Source organism: Kogia breviceps, chromosome 7 (assembly GCF_026419965.1).
Source record: "Kogia breviceps isolate mKogBre1 chromosome 7, mKogBre1 haplotype 1, whole genome shotgun sequence".
Taxonomy (NCBI): Eukaryota; Metazoa; Chordata; class Mammalia; order Artiodactyla; family Physeteridae; genus Kogia; species Kogia breviceps.
The window spans coordinates 35,245,289-35,269,052 of record NC_081316.1 but is presented as its reverse complement, the minus strand read 5'-3'; the positions used below and the strand labels follow the sequence as shown (position 1 = coordinate 35,269,052).

Here is a 23,764-nt window from a genome sequence, read left to right as displayed (position 1 = left end):
ATACATGAACCTGATTGTAACCACAAATCCAAAACTTACAATCAATATACAATAACTAGAGAGCAAGGAACACGAAAAGAATAGAGTAGAACTACAAAAACCGACTAGAAAACAAGTAATAAAATGGAATAAGTACATACCCCTCAATATTCACTTTAAATGTCAATTGACTAAATGCTCCAATGAAGGATATAGGGTGTCTGATAGGATAAAAAAGAACAAGACCAATCTAAATGCCCCTTACAAGACACTCACCTCAGAGCTAAAGATGCATGAAGACTAAAAGTGAGGGGATGTAAAAGACATTTCATACAAATGAAAATGAGAAGAAAGCTGGGTAGCAATAATCAGATTAAACAAAGTAGATTTTAAAACAAAGGCTATAACAAAAGACAAAGAAGAGAATTATACAGTGACAAAGGGATCAATAAAAGAAGAGGATGTAACACTCATTAACATATATGCACCTAATATCTGGGTACCTAAATATATAAAGGAAATATTAACATACATAAAGGTAGAAATTGACAATAATAGAATAGTTGGGAACTTTAACACCCAACTTACATCAATGGACAGGCCATCCATTCAGAAAATCAATAAGGAAACCACTGTCTTAAATGACACATTAGACCAATTGGACTGAATATATATCTACAAGACAGTCCTACCCAAAATATTAGAATACACATTCTATACAAGTGCACATGGACCATTCTCCAGGATAGATCACATGCTAAGACACAAACCTGGTCTCAACAGATTTAACAGGATAGAAATTATATCAAGCATTTTTTCTGACCACAATGGTATAAAACTGGAAATCAATTTTGGGAAGAAAAAAATGGGAAAAACACAAACACATGGAGACTAATCAACATGCTACTAAAAAAAAAAAAAAAAAAAAAAAGGTCAATGAAGAACCCAAAGGGGAGATCAGAAAATACCTGGAGACAAATGAAAATGGAAACACAACTTTTCAAAATCTATGAAATCCAACAAAAGGAGTTCTAAGAGGGAAGTTTATAGCAATACAGGCCTACCTCAAGAAATAAGAAAAAGTCTCAAACAACCTAACGTACCACCTAAAGGAATTAGAAGAAGAACACATAAGTCCCAAAGTCAGCAGAAAAGATGAAATAATATCAGAGAGGAAATAGAGACCAGAAGAAAATAGAAAAGATTAAACAAACAGCTGGAATTTTAAAAGATAAAATTGAAAAATCTGTAGCCAGACTCATCAAGAAAAATGATAGGACCCAAGTAAACAAAATAAGAAATGAATGAGGAGAAATTAACAACGAATATTACAGACATACAAAAAAGTCATAAGCGAATACTATGAGCAGTTGTATACCATCAAATCTGAATACTCAGAAGAAATGGAAAAATTTCTGAAACATACAACCTGCCAAGACTGGATCACGAAGAAATAGGCAATCTGCATAGAATGAGTACTAGTAGTGAAATTGAATTAATAATAATAATAATAATAAACCTCCCAGCAAACAGAAGTCCAGGACTGGATGGCTTCACAGGGGAATTCTCCCCAAAATATAAAGAGATAAATATCTTTCTCAAACTATTTCAGAATCGAAGAGGAGGGAACATTCACAAATTCATTCTACAGGTCAGCATTACCCTGATACCAAAACCATACAGACGCTACAAAAAAAGAAAATTACAGACCAATATCTCTGATAAATATAGATGCAAAAATTCAACAATATATTAGCAAACCAAATTTAACAATATATAAAAAGGATCCACACCATGATCAAGTGGGATTTATTTCAGGGATGCAACAATGGTCCATTATTTGTAAAATGAATGTGATACACTTCATTAACAAAAGAAATGATAAAATATTTCTTTTTATCACATGATCATCTCAGTAGACCATAAAAAGCATTTGAAAAAATTCAACATCCATTCATGATAAAAACTCTCATCAATGTTGGTAAACAGGAAACATAGCTTACAAAAATAAGGACCATTTATGACAAACCCACAGTTAACATCATACTCAATGGTGAAGAGTTTAAAGCTTTTCCTCTGAAATCAGAAACAAGATAAGGATGCCCACATTCACCATTTCTATTTAACATAGTAATGGAAGTCCTAGACACAGTGATCAGATAAGGAAATGAAATAAAAGACATCCAAATTGGAAGGGAAGAAGAAGTAAAACTGCCACTATTTGCAGATGAAGTGATACTACATTAAGAATTCCTCAAGTCTCAGCCAAAAAATTATTTAAACTAACAAATGAATTCAGTATATGTGCAGGATACAAAATTAATATACAGAAATCTGTTGCTTTGTATACACTAAGAATGATAGAGAGATCAAGAAAGCAATCCTGTTTAAAGTCACATCAAAAAGAATAAACTACCTAAAAATAAACTTAACCAAGAGGTGAAAGACCAAAACTCTGAAAACTATGAGACATTGATAAAGGAATTGAAGATGATACAGAAAAGTGGAAAGATATCTCTTGTTCTTGGATGGAAAGAATTAACAATGTATTGACCAGAGACGTGTCAATAAGTTTTTTAGAGGGTGATACAATTCACATCACCACACAAAGTTGTTAGAGCTTAAAATTGATCAAGCGTTCATTATAAACTTATGGTTGTCATTTTCATTCATATTTTGCTCCATTAGGTTTTTGTTCCAGCTTACCTTGTGTATATTATAAACGCCACTTTATTACCATAAAATTTTCAAAAATGACACATCACGAAACTTTGAAGAAGAATTTTTCAGTAAATTTTATGCAGATACTTTCCCTGACTATCTGAGTGACATAAATACTAGTGTCACAGAAGATGATAGTTCTTCAGAATATAGTTCTGATTCAGACAGTGTGAATATTAGGCCAAGAAAAAGATGAAAAAACCTCAGTGATTGATTCTGATTTGGAAAGTGAAAATGAAACTCAGTTCTGGAGAATGCTCCTTTGCTTCTAGAGAGGATTGAAGACAACATTTCATGAAAATTAGAAGACTTTACAGGTATGTCAGGTGTAACTATTGAATGTCATAACCCACAAAGCATTAGTGAAATAACAGAATTCATTTTCAGTAACAACTTTTTCGAATTGGTAGCTTCTCAAACAAACTTGTATCACCAACAGAATGAAAAATCATATAAAAAGTATGATAAGGCTTTAAAATGGACTGATGTAACCAATAGTGACATGAAGAGGTTTCTTAGATTAATAATTTTGATGGGACAGATAAGAAAGTCACACTGGAAAGAATATTGGTCGACTGATCCTTACAGAAACACCTATCTTACCAAAGATTATGATGAGAAGAAGGTTTGAACAAATAATGACATTTCTTCACTTTAATGGTAACTCAGAAACTCCACTTCCTGCAGACAGAATTTCAAAAGTTAAACCTCTTTTGGATTATTTTCTACCAAAATTTCAGTTGATCTATATACCCAAACAAGAGCCATCACTTGAGGAGGCAATACTAAAGTGGAGAGGACAACTCAGATTCAAAACCTATAATCCCAGAAGACTTACAAAATATAGAATTTTAGTCAGGATGGTTAGTGAAAGTGAAACTGGATACATATGCAACCTTGAAATTTATACAGGTGAAGGAAAGAAACTGCAAGAAACAATATTATCAGTCCTACAACCTTATCTGGGTGCATGGCACCATATTTACCAAGACAATTATTACAACAGTGTGTCCACATCTGAAATAGTGTTGAAAAACAAAACCAGAGTTTGTGGGACTATAAGAGAGAATCAGGGTCTACCAAAGCAATTAAAGGAGAAATCCGAAAATCTACAGCAAGGAGAAATGACATTCTTACAGAAGGGAGAAGTGATTCTTCTTATATGGAAAGACAAGAAGCTAGTCTGCATAGTGACAACTATTCATAGCACCTCCACAGCATCTACAGGAAAGGAAGACAGGAGGACTGGCTATCGCATAACTAAGCCCACTTGTATATAGAGTATAATAAATGTATGAAAGGAGTTGATTGATCCAATCAATATCTGTCAAACTTCAATATCCTCCAGAAAACTCAAAAATGGTAATAGAAAGTGGGTTTCTGAATAATTGCAGTTTATTCAATACATTTAAAATTTATTGTAGCCTTAATGCACAGAATAAAATGACTTACAAGCAATTTTTGTTAGCAGTAGGTAGAGTATGGGTAACTGACCATTCTGGTGAATGTAGTGGTAGCCCTGTACCTGGTCCTTCTTGTGGAGTTTATAAAAGAGCCCCCCACAAAGATCCACCTTGTCAACTATCAGGTAAAATAAAAGAACATATTCTAGAGGAAATAATACCCACAGGACTTAAAAAAAAAAATTCTACCAGAAAGTGTAGACTCTGATTTTCCAGGGGAAAGCGCAGTGAAACACAGTATATTTGCAATAGATGCTCTGTTCCCCTGCAGAGAGGTACCTGCTATATATTGCCTATAGCACTCTAACAAAATATTAGAATGGTTTAGTAAGACATGTACAAAGTTTCAAATAAATACAGTAAGTGCAAAAAAGTTTTTGATATTTGCTCAAATGTTGTTTGATTTTGAGGTGTTTCAATATTCACTTATATCACAAATTGCCAGCCACAGGTGTTAGTTTCTGCAAAAATCTCCCAGGCAATAATGTGTTAATACTGTTAAGATGTCCATATTACTCAAAGCAATCTACAGCTTTAATGCAACCTCTATAAAAATACTCCATGACATATAATCCTAACATTGATTTGGAACCACAAAACACCCTGAATAGTCAAGGCACTCTTGAGAAAAAAGAACAGAATTGGAGGTATCATGCTCCCTGGCTATAGACTATACTGTGAAGCTACGGTATTCAAAAGAATATAGTACTGGCACAAAAACAGACATATAGATCAATGGACCAGAATAGAGAGCCCAGAAATAAATTCACACACTTATGATCAATTAACCTACAACAAAAGAGGGAAGAATATACAATGGGGAGAAGACAGTCTCTTCAAGAAGTGGTGCTGAGAAGACCGGACAGCTACATGAAAATAATGAACATTTCTTTACACCATATAGAAAAATAAACACAAAATAGACTAAAGATCTAAATGTAAGGCCTGAAACCACATAACTCCTAGAGGAAAACATTGGCAGAAAACTCTTTGACATAAAGTATAGCAATATTTTTTTGCATCTCTCAACTCAGGAAAAGGAAACAAAAGCAAAAAGAAAAACCAAACAAACAACAACAAAAAATACCCAACAAACAAATGGTACCTAATTAAACTTAAAATCTTTTGTACAGCAAAGAAAACCATCAACAACAAAAAAAAGACTGCCTACAGAATGGGAGATATATTTGTAAATTATATACTTGATGATGGGTTAATATCCAAAATATATAAACTGTTCATACAACTCAATATCAGAAAAACAAACAACCCAATTAAAAAACATCAGATGACCTGAATAGACATTTTTTTCAAAGAAGACGTACAGATAGCCAACAGGCACATGAAGAGATACTCAATACCTCTACTCAGAGACATGCAAATCAAAACCACAAGGAGATATTACCTCACACCTGTCAGAATGGCTATCATCAAATACACCACAAATAACATGTTGGTGAGGATGTGGAGGAAAGGGAAAACCTAGTACACTGTTGGCGGAAATGTAAATTGGTGCAGCCACTGTGGAAAACTGTGTGGAGGGGCCTCAAAAAACTAAAAATATAACTACCATATGACCAGCAATTCCACTGCTGGGTATGTATCTAAAGAAAGTGAAAACACTAATTTGAAAAGATACATGCACCCCAATGTTCCCAGCAGTGTTACTTACACTAGCCAAGATATGGAAGCAACATAAGTTTCCATCAACAAATGAATGGATAAAGAAAATGTGGTATATATAGACACACACATACATATACACATAAGCACACATACAATGGAATACTGCTCAGCCATAAAAAAGAATTAAATTTTGCCATTTGTAACAACATGGATGGACCTAGTGGGCATTATGCTTAGTGCAATAAGTCAGAGAAAGATGGTATGTTATAACACATGTGGAATCTAAAAAATAAAGCAAATGAATGAATATAACAACAACAGCAACAAGAAGACTCAGATATAGACAACAAACCAGTGGTTACTGGTAGGAAGAAGGAAGAGGGGAGGGGCAAGATGATGGGAAGGGCAAGATAGGGGTAAGAGATTAAGAGTTAAAAACTACTATTTCTAAAATAAATAAGATACAAGGATATATTGTACAACAAAGGGAATATAGCCAGTATTTTATAATGTCTTTCATGGAGTATAATCTATAAAAATATTGAATCTGTTGTACAACTGAAATTAATAAAATGTAACTCAACTATGATTCAATTAAAATAGAGAAAGAATGAAGGAAGGAAGGAAGGAAGGAAGGAAGGAAATAAGGAAAAAATAATTAACACACACCCTTCTCAAACTCTTCCCCAAAAAAATTGAAGAAGAGGGAACACTCCCTAAATCTTTTTACAAGGCCAGCATTTTCCTTTTAACAAAACCAGGACAGGACCCTAGTAGAAAGAAAACTGTAGGCCAATATCCCTGATGTGTATATATGCAAAAATTCTCAATCAAATACTAGCAAACCAAATTTGGCAGCACATTAAAGGAATCATTCACCATAACCACGTGGGATTATCCCTTGGATACCAGGATGGTTCAACATAGGCAAATCAATCAATGTGATACATCACGTTAATATAATTAAAGACCCATATGAACATCTCAATAGATGCAGAAAAGCATTTGACAAAATTCAACATCTCTCCTTCATAATAAAAACTCTTAGCAAATTAGGCATGGAAGGAACATGCCTCAACATAATGAAGGCCATATATGACATAAGCCCCCAGCTAACATCATACTTGATATTAAAATGTTGAAAGCTTTTCCTCTAAGATCAGCAACAAGACAAGGGTGCTCACTCTCTCCCTTCCTATCAACATGGTGCTAGAAGTCCTAGCTAGAGAAGTCAGGGTTGAAAAGCAATAATAGGTATCAGAACTGGAAAGGGAGAAGTACAATTGTCTCTATTTGCAGATGACATGATTTTGTATAGAGAAAATCCTAAGACTCAACCACAATCTATGAGATCTAATAACAAAATTCAGTAAATTTGCAAGATACAAAATTAACATACAAAATTCAGTCATGGGCTTCCCTGGTGGTGCAGTGGTTGAGAATCCGCCTGCCGATGCAGGGGACGTGGGTTCGTGCCCCGGTCCGGGAAGATCCCACATGCCGCGGAGCAGCTGGGCCCGTGAGCCATGGCCGCTGAGCCTGCACGTCCAGAGCCTGTGCTCCGCAACGGGAGAGGCCACAACAGTGAGAGGCCCGTGTACCACAAAAAAAAAAAAAAAAAAAAAAAAAAAAAAAAAAAAATTCAGTCATGTTTCTATATACTAACAATGAATTTCCTGAAAAAGAAAGAAACGGATCCCATTTACAATAGCATCAAAAACAATAAAATACTTAGGAATAAATTTACCTAAGGAGGTGAAAGATCTCTACTCTGAAATCTACAAGACACTGATGAAAAATTAAAGAAGATACTAATAAATGGAAACATATCCCATATTCATGAATTGGAAGAATATTATCTTAATGGCAATACTACCAAAAGACATCTGTTGATTTAATGCTATCCCTATCAAGATTTCAATGGCAGTTTTTACAGAAGTGGAAAAAATACTCCTAAAATTTATATGGAACCTCAGAAGGTTCAAATAACAAAGAAATACTGAGAAAGAAGAGCAAAGCAGTTGGCATCACACTTTCTCATTTCAAGCTATACTGTTAAGCTATCATCATCAAAAGAGTATTACACGAGCATAAAAACAGACAAACAAACCACTGGAACAGGATCAAGAGCTCAGAAATAAAACCAAGCACATATGGTCAATTAATACTTGACAAGGGAGCCAAGAATACTCAATGCAGGAAAAAAGACATCTCTTCAATAGATGCTTCAGGGATAATTGAATATTCATATGTAAAAATAAAACTGCAACACTATTTTACACCATTCACAAAAATTCAAACTGGATTAAAGATTTAAATGTAAGACCTTAAACCATGAAACACTTAGAAGAAAAAATTGGAATAAAGCTCCTTGTCATGGTAATGATTTTTTTATATGACACCTAAAGCACAAGCAACAAAATTTTAAAAATAAACAGTTTGGACTACATCAAGCTAAAAACTTCTGGACAGCAAAAGAAACCATCCTCAAAATGAAAATACAACCTATGGAATGGGGAAAAAAAATTGCAAACCATCTATCTGACAAGGGGTTAAGATATATAAAGAACTCATACAACTCAATAGCATTAAAACAAATAACACAACTAAATATGCATTAAGGACCTGCATAGACATTTCTCTGAAGAAAATATATGAAAAGCCAACAGGTACATCAAAAGATGCTCAGCATCACTAGTCATTAAGAAAACGCACATTAAAACCACAAAGAGGTATCACCTCATGCCTGTTCAAATGGTCATCATCAAACAGACAAGAGATAACAAATACTGGCTTTAATGTGGAGGAAAGGGAGCCCTTGTGAACCAATAGTGGGATTGAAAATTCGTATGACCACTGTGGAAAACAATATGGAGGATCCTAAAAAAAACTTAATAAAATTACCCTATGATCCAGCAGTTTTACTACTGGGGATATATCCAAAGGAAATGAAAACACTAATGCAAAATCATATCTGCAACCACATGTTCATAGCAGCATTATTTACAATAGCTAAGACACAGAAACAACCTAAGTGTTCATAGATGGATGAGTGGATAAAGTCGTGGTATGTATTTACAATACAATATTATTCAGCCAGAAAAAAAATGAGGAAATCCTACCATTTGCAACACATGGGTGGACCTTAATGGCATTATGGCAAGTAAAATAAATCAGACAGAGAAAGACAAATACTGTATGATTTCAGTTAGAGGTGGGATCAAAAAAGCCCAACAGGGGCTTCCCTGGTGGCGCAGTGGTTGAGAATCTGCCTGCCAATGCAGCAGACATGGGTTCAAGCCCTGGTCTGGGAAGATCCCACATGCCACGGAGCAATTGCGCCCGTGAGCCACAATTCCTGAGCCTGCACATCTGGAGCCTGTGCTCCACAACAAGAGAGGCCGCGATAGTGAGAGGCCCACACACCACGACGAAGAGTGGCCCCCACTTGCCACAACTAGAGAAAGCCCTCACACAGAAACGAAGACCCAACACAGCCATAAATAAATAAATAAATAAATAATTTTTTAAAAGCCCAACAAACAAACAAACAGCAAAAACATAGAAAAAGAGATCAGACTTGTAGAAGTAGAGGGTGGGTAGGGGATTGAAAGAAAGTGGTCAAAAGGTACAAACTTCTGTAAGACAGGTGAGTGCTAGGGATGTAATGTACAGCATGACAACTAGAGCTAACACTGCTGTCTAATATACAGGGAAGTTATTAAAAGAGTAAATCCTAATAGTTAACATCAAAGGAGAACTTTCTCACCTCTTTTTGTTTTTACTTTTTTTTTCTTATCTATATAAGGAAATGGATGTTAGCTGAAGCAATTGTGGTAATCCTTTCACAATATATGCAAGTCAAACACCAGTCTGCTGCAACTCCTTAAACTTATACAATGATGTATGAGAATTATTTCCCAGTAAAAGTGGAAAATAATTTTCTTGACAGTTAACCTGTAATTCAAAAGCCAGTGTGAACGTTGTTATTGTTCTGAAGGCTGTTAAAGTCTAAGAGGGGCCTCTTTGGCATTCTCACATAATTGATGAGATGTGAAATTATTTTGAACTAACCCTGAAGGCTAGTCACTTATTCATTCTTTTGAACAGCACACACAGAAACTTGAAATTCTGATTGGGTCTCATTGCCTGTTGAACAGTACCTGCTTCCAGAAGAATCTATCCCTGTGTTTGATGTTTGTTCATGAATAGCCATGTGGGTTCCTAAGACCTGGTCCTTCTATACTTGGGGAGCGTAATATTGTGGTCAGCTGAGCTGACCAAATGTTTTCATGTCATAGCTATCATTTTTCTGTTAAATCTATAGGGGAGTCATTTGGGGTATGGTTATATAAACCAAATATATTAGTGAGTTAAAATCATGGTATATGAGCTATAAGCTGAAGGTCTATTGTTGAAAAAGTCCTAGGACCTGGACACTTCTTTGTCCAGACTAGCTGAATTCCCTGACGCAGTTCATCTGCTTAACTAGAGTATCTTGCTTGCTCTCTCTATAAATATGTGCAAACATACGTGTGTCTGTATACATATATGTATATATGCATATGTATGTATGTGTATGCATGTATATACATATAATCTTTCATCCCCTAATATTTTGAACACTGATTTCCTCTCACTTCTCCTAGTAATAGAGCTGATAAACACCATTTGAGGTAAAGCATTTTTTAACCTGTTACTTCATTACATATGTAGCCAGCATGTCTCCATAAAGAATGTAAAGCATTTAAAGATTTCCACTTTAGGGCTTCCCTGGTGGTGCAGTGGTTGAGAGTCCGCCTGCCGATGCAGGGGACATGGGTTCGTGCCCTGGTCCGGGAAGATCCCACATGCCGTGGAGCAGCTAGGCCCATGAGCCATGGCTGCTGAGCCTGCGCATCCGGAGCCTGTGCTCCGCAACAGGAGAGGTCACAACAGTGAGAGGTGCACGTACCACAAAAAAAAAAAAAAAAAAAAGAGTTCCACTTTAGCTGGCAGTAAACATATCTCAGCAAGCCCTGTCCTATTCGACATTGTTATCCATGAAGTAGATGAAGACCCTAAGGGCAGGCCCATCAAGTTTGCAGATGTTACTAAACTGAAGGACAAACTAAGATGAATGACAGACACAGCATTTAGAAAACATTGAGACAAGCCAGGGAAATGAAATGGATCTAACAGGATGAAATACAATGTGGATAAACACCAAGTTTTACACTTCCAAACAACTAACCACACAAGACGCAATAGGGCTTAATGAGGTTTTAGTCTTCATTAACCTCATAGAGGTCAACACTATGACACAACCAAAGTAAGTAAGGAAGTAAATATTGAAATCAGGCTGCATTTATAAAAGTACAGTACTTAAAACAAGGTGACCATGAGTCTCACTTCATTTTGTGTTGGTCAGACCATTACTGAGGAATTATATTCAGCTCTCTAATTCAGCTACCTCATTTGAGAAGTGGAGATAAAAATTTCTATTTCACTGAATAATCAGTATTAAATGTGACAATTCATATAAAAGAGTTGATAAAATGTATGACATGAAATAAATATTAAATTGATGGTAGATGATGATAACAATTATTGGAAATACTCAAAACTGTTGAAGAAGGTGGCAGTAAATGAAGCGATGGAAAAAGGTATTCCATGCAAATGGAAATCAGAAGAAAGCTGGAATAGCAGTACTCATATCAGACAAAATAGACTGTAAAATAAGGACTGTTACAAGAGACAAAGAAGGATACTACATAATGACCAAGGGATCAATCCAAGAAAACAATTGTGAATATATGTGCACCCAACACAGGAGCACCTCAATATATGTAAGGCAAATGTTTACAGACATAAATGGATAATTGACAGTAACACAATAATAGTGAGGAACCTTAACATCCCAGTTGCATAAATAAATGGACAGGTCATCCAGACAGAAAATCAATAAGGGAACACAGGCCTTAAATGACACATTAGACCAGATGGACTTAATTTATAGAACATTCCATCTGAAAGCAGTAGAATACATTTTCCTCTCAAGTGCACATGGAACGTTCTCCGGGATACATCACAACTTGGGCCACAAATAAAGCCTTGGTAAAACTTAAGAAAATTGACATCATATCAATCATCTTTTCTGACCACGATGCTATGAGATTAGAAATCAAATACAGGAAAAATACTGTAAAAAGCACAAACACATGGAGGCTAAAAAATACATTATGAAGCAACCAATGGATCACTGAAGAAATCAAAGAGGAAATCAAAAAATACCTAGAGAAAAATGACAATGAAAACATGACTACCCAAAACCTATGGGACACAGCAAAAACAGATCTAAGAGGGAAGTTTATAGCAACACAATCTTACCTCAGGAAACAAGAAAAATCTCAAACAACCTAACCTTACACCTAAAGCAAGTACAGAAAGAAGAACAAATGAAAGTTAGTAGAAGCAAAGAAATCATAAGATCAGAGCAGAAATTAATGAAATAGAGGTGAAGAAAACATTGGAAAAGATCAATGAGACTAAAAGCTGGCTCTTTGAAAAGATAAACAAAATTGATAAACCTTTAGCCAGACTCATCAAGAAAAAGAGGGAAAGGGCTCAAATCAATAGAATTAGAAATGAAAGAGGAGAAGTTAAAACTGACATCACAGAAATACAAATGATCATAAGAGACTCCACAAGCAACTATATGCCAATAAATGGACAACCTGGAAGAAATGGACAAATTCTTAGAAAGGTACAATCTCCCAAGTGTGAACCGGGAAGAGATAGAAAACATGAACAGACCAACCACAAGCACTGAACGTGAAACTGTGATTAAAGAATTCCCAACAAACAAAAGTCCAGGACCAGATGTATTCACAGACAAATTCCATCAAACATTTAGGGAAGAATTAACACCTGTCCTTCTGAAACTCTACCATAAACTTGCAGAGGAAGGGATACCCCAAGCTCATTCTATGAGGCCACTATCACTCTGATACCAAAACCAGACAAAGATACCACAAAAAGGAAAATTACGGGCCAATATCACTGATGAACATAAATGCAAAAATACTCAACAAAGTACTAGCCAGACGAATCCAGCAATACATTAAAAGGGTCATACACCATGATCAAGTGGTATTTATCCCAGGGATGCAAGGATTCTTCAATATCTACAAATCAATCAGTGTGATACACCACATCAACAGACTGAAGAGTAAAAACCATATGATCATCTCAATAGATGCAGAAAACGCTTTTGACAAAATTTAATACTATTTATGATAAAAGAAAACCCAACAACTCCCCAGAAAGTGGTCGTAGAGGGAACTTTCCTCAACATAATAAAGGCCATATATGACAAACCCACAGCTGACATCATTCTTAATGGTGAAAAGCAGAAAGCATTTCCTCTAAGATCAGGAACAAGACAAGGATGTCCACTCTCACCACTTTTATTCAACATAGTTATGGAAGTCCTAGCCATGCAATTAGAGATGAAAAAGAAAGAGAAAAATCCAAAATGGAAAAGATGTAAAGCTGTCATTGTTTTCAGATGACATGATACTGTACATAGAAAATTCTAAAGACACTACCATAAATTACTAGAGCTCATCAATGAATTTGGTAAAGTTGCAGAATAGAAAATTAATACACACAAATCTCTTGTATTTCTATACACTAACAACAGAAATTCAGAAAGACAAATTAAGGAAACAATTCCATTTACCACTGCATCTAAAAGTATTAACTAACTAGGAATAAACCGACCTAAGGAGGCAAAAGACTCGTACTCTGAAAACCATAAGATGCTGATGAAAGAAATAGAAAGTGACACAAACAGATGAAAAGATATACCATGTTCTTGGATTTTAAGAATCAATATTGTGAAAATGACTATACTACCCAAGGTGATCTACAGATTAAATGCAATCCCTATCAAACTACCAATGGCATTTTTCACAGAACTAGAACAAAAACTTTTTAAATTTGTATGAAAACACAGAGACCCTGAATAGCCAAAGCAATCCTAAGAAAAACAGAGCTGGAGGAAATCAGGCTCCCTGACTTCAGACTATACTACAAAGCTACAGTAATCAAAACAGTATGGTAGTGGCACAAAAAGAGAAATATAGATTAATGAAACAGTAATAGGAAGCCCAGAAATAAACCCATGCACCTATGGTCAGTTAATCTACAATAAAGGAGGCAAGAATATACCATGGAGAAAAGACAGTCTCTTCAATAAGTGGTGCTGGGAAAACTGGACAGCTCCATGTAAAAGAATGAAATTAGAACATTCTCTTATACCTTTCACAAAAATAAACTCCAAATGGATTGAAGACCTAAGTGTAAAGCTGGACACTAAAACTCTTAGAGGAAAACATAGGGAGAACACTCTGTGACATAAATTGCAACAATATCTATTAGGATCTACCTCCTAGAGTAATGAAAATAAAAACAAACAAATGGAACCTAGTTAAACTTAAACGCTTTTGCACAGCAAAGGAAACCATAAACAAGATGAAAAGACAACCCACAGAATGGGAGAAATTATTTGCAGACAAGGTGACCGACAAGGTATTTATCTCCAAAATATACAAACAGCTCATGCAGCTTTATGTGTAAAACAAACAAACAAACAACCCAATCAAAAAATGGGCAAAAGATCTAAATGGACATTTCTCGAAAGAAGACATACAGATGGCCAAAAAGCCATGAAAAGATGCTCAACATCACTAATTATTAGAGAAATGCAAATCAAATCCACAATGAGGTATCACCACACACTGGTCAGAATGGCCATCATCAAAAAGTCTACAAACAATAAATGCTAGAGAGTGTGTGGAGAAAGGGGAACCCTCCTACACTGTTGGTGGGAATGTAACTTGGTACAACCACCATGGAGAACACTATGAAGGTTCCTTACAAAACTAGAAATGGAACTACCATACGATCCAGCAATCCCACTCCTGGGCCTATTTCTGGAGAAAACCATACTTCAAAAAGATACATACACCCCAATATTCATCGCAGCACTATTTACAATAGCCAAGACATGGAAGCAACCTAAATGTCCATCAATGGAGGAATGGATAAAGATGTGGTACATATATACAATGTGATATTACTCAACCATAAAAAACGAAAGAGATAATGCCATTTGCAGCAACATAGATGGACCTAGAGATTATCATACTAAGTGAAGTGAGACAGAGAAAGATATTATATGATATCACTTATGCATGGAATCTAAAAAATGATAAAATGAACTTATTTACAAAACAGAAATAGACCCACAGACATAGAAAACAATTTATGGTTACAAAAGGGGAAATGGGGGGATGAAGTAGGAGTTAGGGATTAAAATATACACGTTACTATATATAAAATAGATAACCAACAAGGACCTACTTTATAGTACAGGGAACTATACTCAATATCTTGTAATAACCTATAATGGAAGAAAATGTAAAATATATATATATATATCTACATGTATGTATAACAATCACTTAGCTGTACAGCTAAAAATAACAACTTTGTAAATCAAGTATATTTCAATAAAAATTTTTAAAAATAAAATATTTAAAAATAAAAACAATTAAAAATTTAAAAAAGAAAGTGGCAACAACAGTGAAAAGATTCAAAACTGTGGGGAGTGGTCCATAAATTAGAGATGTTTAATCTAGAGATGAGATGATTCAGAGGAGACATAAGGGCTCTCTTCTAAGAACAAAGAGTAAAAATGTGATAGAAGGGATGGGGAGTTCTATGATTACCAAGCGTGTAAACAAGGATCAATGAAGATGGGCAAGAAAAAGTACAATTTTTAACATTCAGAAAGGTACAGAGTTGCATAATTAGAATACCTTCCATGGTGGTGAGTTCTTCAAGACCGGAGAGCTTTAAGCACAGGCTTAATGACTTTTGAATATGGTTGCTCTAGTCTAATCAAGTACAGGTCAGAAAGTTTGATTATGTGTCCTCTAAGGTGTATTCTGGCCCTGAGATTCTCTGGTTTTGTAAATATTCGGCAAAGCAGTTATAACCATAAAAGGTGGCCACTTGTCTCACCTTAAATTTTTAGCTCTTCATTGTCTGAGATGAGAAGTTACTGCGAGCAACAGACATATAAATGAGAAACACTGCAAAACGTTCTGTCTTAACATTTGAGTGCTGTTGACCTTCAATCCCTTCTGAGTGTTCAGGGCCATTATTCCAGAAACTGAACTCTGCCTCCCTCAAGATGGGAAGTGACACCTATTGTAGCTCCTTATAATAAACAACCTAAAAGCTATCTTGTAGAAGAAAAATTATTTCAAAACCAGTATATCTGGTGGTGGTGCTTAGAGAATTGCTACCTCTGTGTTACTAGATAAGTATTTTAGCTTCTCTGGGCCTCAGTTAATTCTTCTGTAAAAAGGGTATAGTCAGACTTCCTCCCAGAGTTGAGCCAGAGGTAAAATTAAACGAATGCATTTGAATGTATTGGGTTGTTCATTGTGAACTAGGAAAAGTACAGCAGCATGATTTTCCACTCAAATGAGTGCTTGTGCTTGATTATTTATGCATTTTTAGCTGCTTAGTTATAATGTTACTTAGAAATATGATTTTTAAGAAACATTTAGAAGAAAAGTTTCAAAGAACATATTGACTTCCGTCTGCAACTTAGAAATGTCTCCATGTTTACTTGGGCTGCCCTGCAAGCAAGGTCAGGGAAAGGCAGGGTGTGTATATGTGAGTATACATGTGTGCATCTGTTTCGAGCAAAATGTGAGGTGGCCAGGGGAGCACTCTGACTAGAAATCTTTCCTAGGTGCTCTGTAAAGTGTTTATAAGATTTCTTTTCCATAGTGCAGCTTATTGTTTCCCTAATGATGAAACTTCTTTAATCTCATTTCTAAACAGGATGGGAAGATATTCTGCCGGCGGACAGCTTGTGATTGCCAGAATCCAAGTGTTGACCTTTTCTGTTGCCCAGAGTGTGACACCAGGGTCACAAGTCAATGTTTAGATCAAAATGGACAAAAGCTCTATCGTAGTGGAGACAACTGGACTCACAGTTGCCAGCAGTGCCGGTGTCTGGTATGTTGGCTTCCTTTAGAGTGTGTTATCCTATATATTCTGGAGGGGTTTACAAGCTCAGTTGCCTGTGGGATTTAGTTTCCTGTGATTTGTGATCCTGTGCAGGGAGTTGTGGGTCCTGTGGCTAATTATGGGGCATATGTTCTTCCAGAAGACATTAGTATTCTACTATTTAAAACACCAAGACAGAAAGGACATTTATAGCACAGATTTGGTCCAAGTTAGTTTACAATTGCTACTTTTTAGCCACTCTAGATCAATAAAATTCCCCACATGATAGAAAGCTTTCAAAGCCTCGATGGGGACTTGTAGTTCTTACAGAGCCAAATCTTTCATTTCTTGGGACATTACCATTAAAGGTTTCCATATCAGAGATAGCAGAACATAGTAGAAATATCAGGGATTGATATTGATTCTAGGTCATAGAGACAGTCCTGGTTCTCCCACATGCAAGATGTGTACAATTAACTTGGGCAAGTCCTAACATTTTACTTGATCATTCTTTCCTTCAGTGTACACAGTGGATGGGCACCTATTTTGCAGGGCTGTTGTGAAGATCAGAGTTATGTGAAAGGCAAGCGTAGTACTTGACACATAGAAGGTACTTAGTGCACAATGGTTACTATTGTTCACATTTCCTAGATTGAAAAATTTGTGTTACAGTGCTAAACCTTAATGTAGAAAAATGAAGGTTATTTTGTATCTTAATATGGGGACACTAGTGATGTAATCAGGTTAGAGAAAGTCCAGAGAAAAACCTTAATTTCTGGACCTGGTTCTTTCTGTTTCAAATTATATAACACAAACAAAGATTTCTAATGTTGCAAAGACTGTTAAGATACATTATCATAGTGAATATGATGTTCCATCTCTGAGGTAATTATAGCCAGTGGAGCTAAGTCATAACTAAGTCAACTTGTAATGGAAACTGTTAGCTGTGTTCCATAATTTAACATTTGCTAAAATTAATGATTCAGTCTATGGATACTGTATAAAAACAGGCATTCAGAAAAATTGTGCTGTGAATTTCTATTGGATTTTCTAAAGTCACCTGGCAAATGTGCAGATAATCTTAATAGAAACAAATCCTTCTTAATCACTCCTAATAGGAGTATAACACAGATATATTCAAATCATAGCCATTTTTATATCTCCCATTCAAGAACAGACAAACCCAACACAACTATAGAATTAGGTTCCATATCAGCCTGGAAAATTACATTTCTCTTTGAGGAAGCCAATCATCAGGCACTCAGAAAAATTGGTATTAATTTTAGACATGATATTTTCATAGAATTTCAAAAGAGTATCCTCTCTCATCCCCAGACCCTAAGATTATTATTTCCTGGGAGAAGTGAATCTGCTGAATATAACTTAATAATGACTTGAGAATAAATTGGGTTATATTTAATAAATATCAATAGTTTGCATGTTCCAGACTCTGGATGATATAACAATGAGCATGACAGACATGGTCTATCATGAAGCTGACCAAAGGCCATAGCCTTGTGAAGCTGACTGAATAATTAGGCATGCGTTTGCATAAATTATAATGAGTGTCATGATAACGGAAGAGGCTACATAGGTAGTAGTCTCTACTATGTGCAGCTCAGTGGAGCCACAGTGGCCACATTCTGGAATACTTGGAGGCTCTGTCTGAACTGTTAACACCTTACTACACATTAGTGATGTGTCACTAGCCAGAGATTACATTCAAAACCATTATGAAATTGTTCTGATATTGCCCAACCTCAATTTTAAATCCAATATAAGCAACTCAGTGCATGTTGTTATTGAAATAGTATAGTGGTTTAAGTTCCTCTTTGACCTTAAGAGAAATAGATTTCTCTTTACACACTAGCTCAGTATCTTATCATCTGTTTGTTCATTTGCTTAGCATTTATTGACCAGAACTGTGCTAAGCATCAGGGAGATAAAGGAACAAGCCCAAAGCCTGAAAGCTCAAAACGTAATCTGGAATTGTATTGATAATTATGATAAGTCTCACGATAAAAATAATTATGGGTTGCCATTGGCACGCAGAGATGGGACCGAACTATTTCCGTGGCTACAGTATAGACAGTCAGCAAAAGCACCCTGGAGGAGGTGATGTCTGTATTTGTTCTTCAAAGAGGAAACACATCATACCCATAATGATGCTAAAGTAGCAACAGTCAGTGAAGACGGTGATGGAGATTCCTGAGAATTTCCCCCTCTGGGACTTTGGCAACAGGATTGTGCATAAGGTCAATGATGAAGTATTTTGGCTTTCTCTCCACAGGAAGGAGAGGTAGATTGCTGGCCACTCACTTGCCCCAATTTGAGCTGTGAGTACACAACCATCTTGGAAGGGGAATGTTGTCCCCGCTGTGTCAGTGACCCCTGCCTGGCTGATAACATCACCTATGACATCAGAAAAACTTGCCTGGACAGCTATGGCCTTTCTAGGCTTAGTGGCTCAGTGTGGACAATGACTGGATCTCCCTGCACAACCTGCAAATGCAAGGTAATTGGGTGTCCTGAGGATAACCAGGCCTTGAACAATTGCCAGAGAACACCTGCAGGAAGTCCACTCCTGATGTTTCTGAATGCACAAGTTCCAAGGGGCATGGTGGAAACACAGGCAGGCATTTGCTTCTCACCAGAGGTTAATCTGTCTGAATGGATTGTAGCTGTACCGTGTATTAAGGCAAATTCCATGACCATGGAATAAAATAGTCCTCTCTTTTGCCTTTTAAAATACAGGATTTACACAATTGCACTAGGCCCAATTATGGCTGATTTAAGCTATTTTGACCTGCATATTAAAAAGTAAAAAAAAACAAAAACAAAAACTTTTTTTAATCCTGGAAATTTTTATAAGCTCTTTCATGAAACTACCAATGTTAGAAGAAAGTATTCTATAAATCTATGAAGTTTTTTGCTTTGTTTAATTATCACAGTACCTAATGCAGGGACTTGGAGCTCTTGCTGCACGATTTAATTAATTGTGATGATTTTCCTATCTTTTTGGAGGAGTTACCATGAGGCATCCTCATATGTCATTAAAATTAACAACTGACTCCTTCCTACCTTCAAAGCTTATGAAGGGCTATGACTGTAGTCAACTTGAAGCAAGGGTTAGGCAGGGTCAAAATTTCTGCCAAAACATCTGCTTAAGATTCCCATGATTAAGCATGTTAAAAATATTAGTCCATTCAATTCTATCAAATCCTGGCTCAGCTTCAGGCATCAGTGGAAGGATCCCAACTTGTCTTTTTATGCTGTTAAACGTGGATTCTTTTATCTTTCCTGAAAAGTACCATCTTAAAATGCAGCCCCAATACAAATAGGACATCAAGCTTCATATAGCAAGAGTCATGGTCCCATTGTACCTTCAGCCCCATCAAACACAATGACCAGGAGACGTGGAGACCTCTGTTATTTAGTAGTATTTCTCTGAGATTAGGTTTGAGATTCATTTAGGAGGATTATAAAGGTATATTTACATTATTACATGTAACTGATTTTTCATGAATTCCCAAAAATTGATATGTACCATCTGCTTCACAGTCACCATGAGATAGTCTATATTTACCCCTAACATGCCCACCTTTCTGTAAGCCATTTTGGAGTTATTTTCAGGCTCTTTTGGTACTTTTGACTAGTATTATTAATGGTAATTTATATTTCAGGGGGTTGTTTTTGGAAAGAATCTCATTTAGAGTAAGTCCAGGAAATAAGCTGTGTAAACAAACAACTTGGAAATACAGAGGAGTCTCAAACAACATGGTCTGAGCTCAGACAGGGGTGTACGAAGTTGCACTTCCAGCAGTAGCCAACAAGAGGGACCCTGAAGGGTCTCATAAATCTTTCCTTTCTTTCAACTCCTACTCTGGCATTTTTCTAGTAATTTTTTTATAGCATTCATGGAGTTGGTCTCAACACGTAGATGGTCATTTTGAATATAAAGGTGGACACTACATATTGATTTATATTCTATGTCTCATTGGCTAATGCTTGTGTCTTGATGCACAGAATGGAAGTGTCTGCTGTTCTGTGGATTTGGAGTGTCTTCATAATAATTGAAGTATTTAAAATGGACTCATCATTGCGGAAGAAACATGGACAAAATAACCATCCACCATGATGAAGAACAGGAGTTGGTGTTTTTTGTTTTTTGTTTTTAACCACAGACAATTACCAAAGTTTCCACTGAAGGAAGGCATTTGGGGGTTGCCTTTTGGACTTACCACATTGCTCATTCTTGCTAACCTAGTCTAGGTGACCTACAGTGCAGTGCATTTAAGTCTATGGTTGCTTAAAACAAAAAATTTCCCATGTTGTAAATCACGTTTCCCTTATCAGATCACTTGCAGACACATTTAAATGATCTCATGGTAAATCTTAATGTATTTTTTTGTTTATTTTGTGTACTAACATAATAGACTCGGCTCCTTTTGTTTATTTTTTCTGGATTTTTGGATCAAATTCTACAAATAAAGTTGCCTGTTGTGATTTTTGTCCCATCCACTGAATACTTAGTATTGAGATTCCTGTGAAATGTATTGATAAATATGTGTATGTAGAGCCTAACTGCATCTTACTTACATTTCAAACTGTTGAACACACCTAGATACCCACTCGTTCAGCTTTAGCAAGCTGAAAGCAATTATGATATATTAAAGAGGGGAAAGACCACAAACATAAATAATTATTTGAAAAAGAACTTTCTCCTCCCTCTTACAAACAAAATGAAACAAAATCTTAAGCCACAATTTAGAAACAGCAATTCCTGCAGACTTTTCTGGCATTGAAAGAGAAAGTATCCTTGCATCGGTTTTATATAGTATTTGATAACTTACTTACAAGGGACTTCCATGCTTTTTAATACCAGTTGTCACTATAGGAGAGGTGCATGGTGTTATTCCTACATTACATAAGAGTAAATTAATGTATCCCAGTCAACCAATTTGTTCAGATCTAGTTGATTTATAACACATTGGAATCGATAACCAGGTCTCCTGATGCCTGTCCAATGATATTTTCTACTAAATCATGCCACATCACATATGGTAGAGGATACGCTTTTAAGAAAGCTGTTTGTATGCTCAGTAGTTACTTTAGAACAGTGAATGTTTTCATTTGAGCCACTACCATATTTTTAAGAGATGGCAGTTACTGAGTTACATAAAATGAATAAAATGTGCAAATGACATTATATCTGAGCTGAGAATTAAAACAGTTGTAGTTTTCAAGTGAACCACACCTTAGTGGTTTGTAATACCTAAGTCTCCTGAATTCATCATTGTTCTGAATCAAGTTGGTTCATGAAATTTTGTTCACAAAATCAAGACAAAGACCTAAGTTGTTAAGTCAGTCATGCTAAATATATTTTAAATCCCAAATATTAATAGAATTAATAATTTAAAATTACAAGTTAAGATTACTTATTTATTGATATTTGTCAGTATTTTTATGAAGATAAAATTCACTACAATTCACAACATGAGATCAATTTCATGTGCTAAATTATGATATAGCAGTTAAAACTATATTTGACAACTACTGCTATAGTATGGTAAATTAGAACATGTCTCCATTTTAATTCTTTAAGTGTAATCCTGGAACAGAGATTTTGAAAATGATTATTTAAAAAATATTTATGGCACCTCCATTAAAAAACACCTGTCAGTTTTCAATGGAAAAACAAAGACATTTATAAGAATCATTTGTGGCTGTATAAGTAAGAGGTTGGCAAACTATGGTCCCTTGAGTCAAATCTGGACATCTGCCTATTTCATTGGAACACAGCCATGCACGTTCATTTATATATTCTCTACCGCTGAAGAAAGTGGCAGAACTGAGTAGTTCCAACAAAGACACAAAACCAAAAGTAACACCATCTTACCTCTACAAAAACGTTTGCCAACGTCTGGTGTAAGTGATGACTGAACATTGGTGTGTATTTTAGAATGTGTGTTTCCATTTTTTTCCAAGGAATTTCCAGAATTTAACAGTTTTCATTGATTCTGTATATATTCATAGTTTGTTGCAGAGCCATTAGCATTGATGGCTCATCCTAAAATACTGGTGTTTCACAACTACAAACATAAGACTCAGTATTTTCTTCATTTCATTTCAGTTAAATTTAATCTGTGCCAATGTGATGATAAAATGTTATTGATATTTAGTAACACAATTTAAACTACTGCCAGCTCCTATCTATATGGGGTTTTACTTCCTATAAAATAATTGATGACATTTTCTTATTAAAATATTGAGTACTTTATTCATAAAGTACTGTGCTGAGCTGGGGAAATAAAAAGATGAACAAAATAGTTTTTACTTTAAAGATCACCATTATGTGGGCCTTTAGAAGGTGCTGACAATCTTTGAATCCATTAGGGGATCATATTGAAATAAATTACTGCCTGAAATATCTTCTCCAGCCAGAAACTGAAAAGTTATTTTTTAAAGTGTGGTAAACCTCCTGATAGAATGTGCTTAAGTCTCATGCTGTGATTTACAGTGTGAAATGGCTATCCATTTAATGAACAAAAAAAGTGTTTGACAAACATATCTCCTTACAGATCATAACCATTGTCTTCAAGTGTAACATACACATTGGTAAGAAACAATTATAAATACATAAGCAATTAGGTAGCTACCCTCTGATTTTCAATAGTGTAAAAGCACTGTGATTCAAGAGAGTAGAATATGAGGGGAGATGAAAGTCCTATATATTAACAAGACACATCAATTAAACATAAATTTTGCCTCATTTCCTTCTAGGTTGCATATGAAATATATATACATATATCATATATGTTATATATAGGTACCATATCTATAATCTATATATATTTATATGCAACTGATAATGCATATATATTAATATATATTCATATGCT

General features: G+C 35.5%; 1 protein-coding gene across 2 annotated transcripts in view; it reads left to right on the top strand.

Annotated features, from left to right (window-relative positions):
- NELL1 (neural EGFL like 1) overlaps positions 1-22,958 on the top strand; it is an 866,603-nt gene extending 843,645 nt beyond the window's left edge. The window contains exons 18-20 of one of the 2 annotated variants that reach the window (XM_059070155.2): positions 16,695-16,871; positions 19,153-19,377; positions 20,889-22,958. In XM_059070155.2, the coding sequence (XP_058926138.1) occupies positions 16,695-16,871; positions 19,153-19,377; positions 20,889-20,939 (453 nt within the window). In that variant the 3' untranslated portion in view covers positions 20,940-22,958. The remainder of the gene's footprint in view (positions 1-16,694; positions 16,872-19,152; positions 19,378-20,888) is intronic. The other variant, XM_059070156.2, reaches the window with a different exon arrangement.
- Positions 22,959-23,764: the final 806 nt, after the last annotated feature.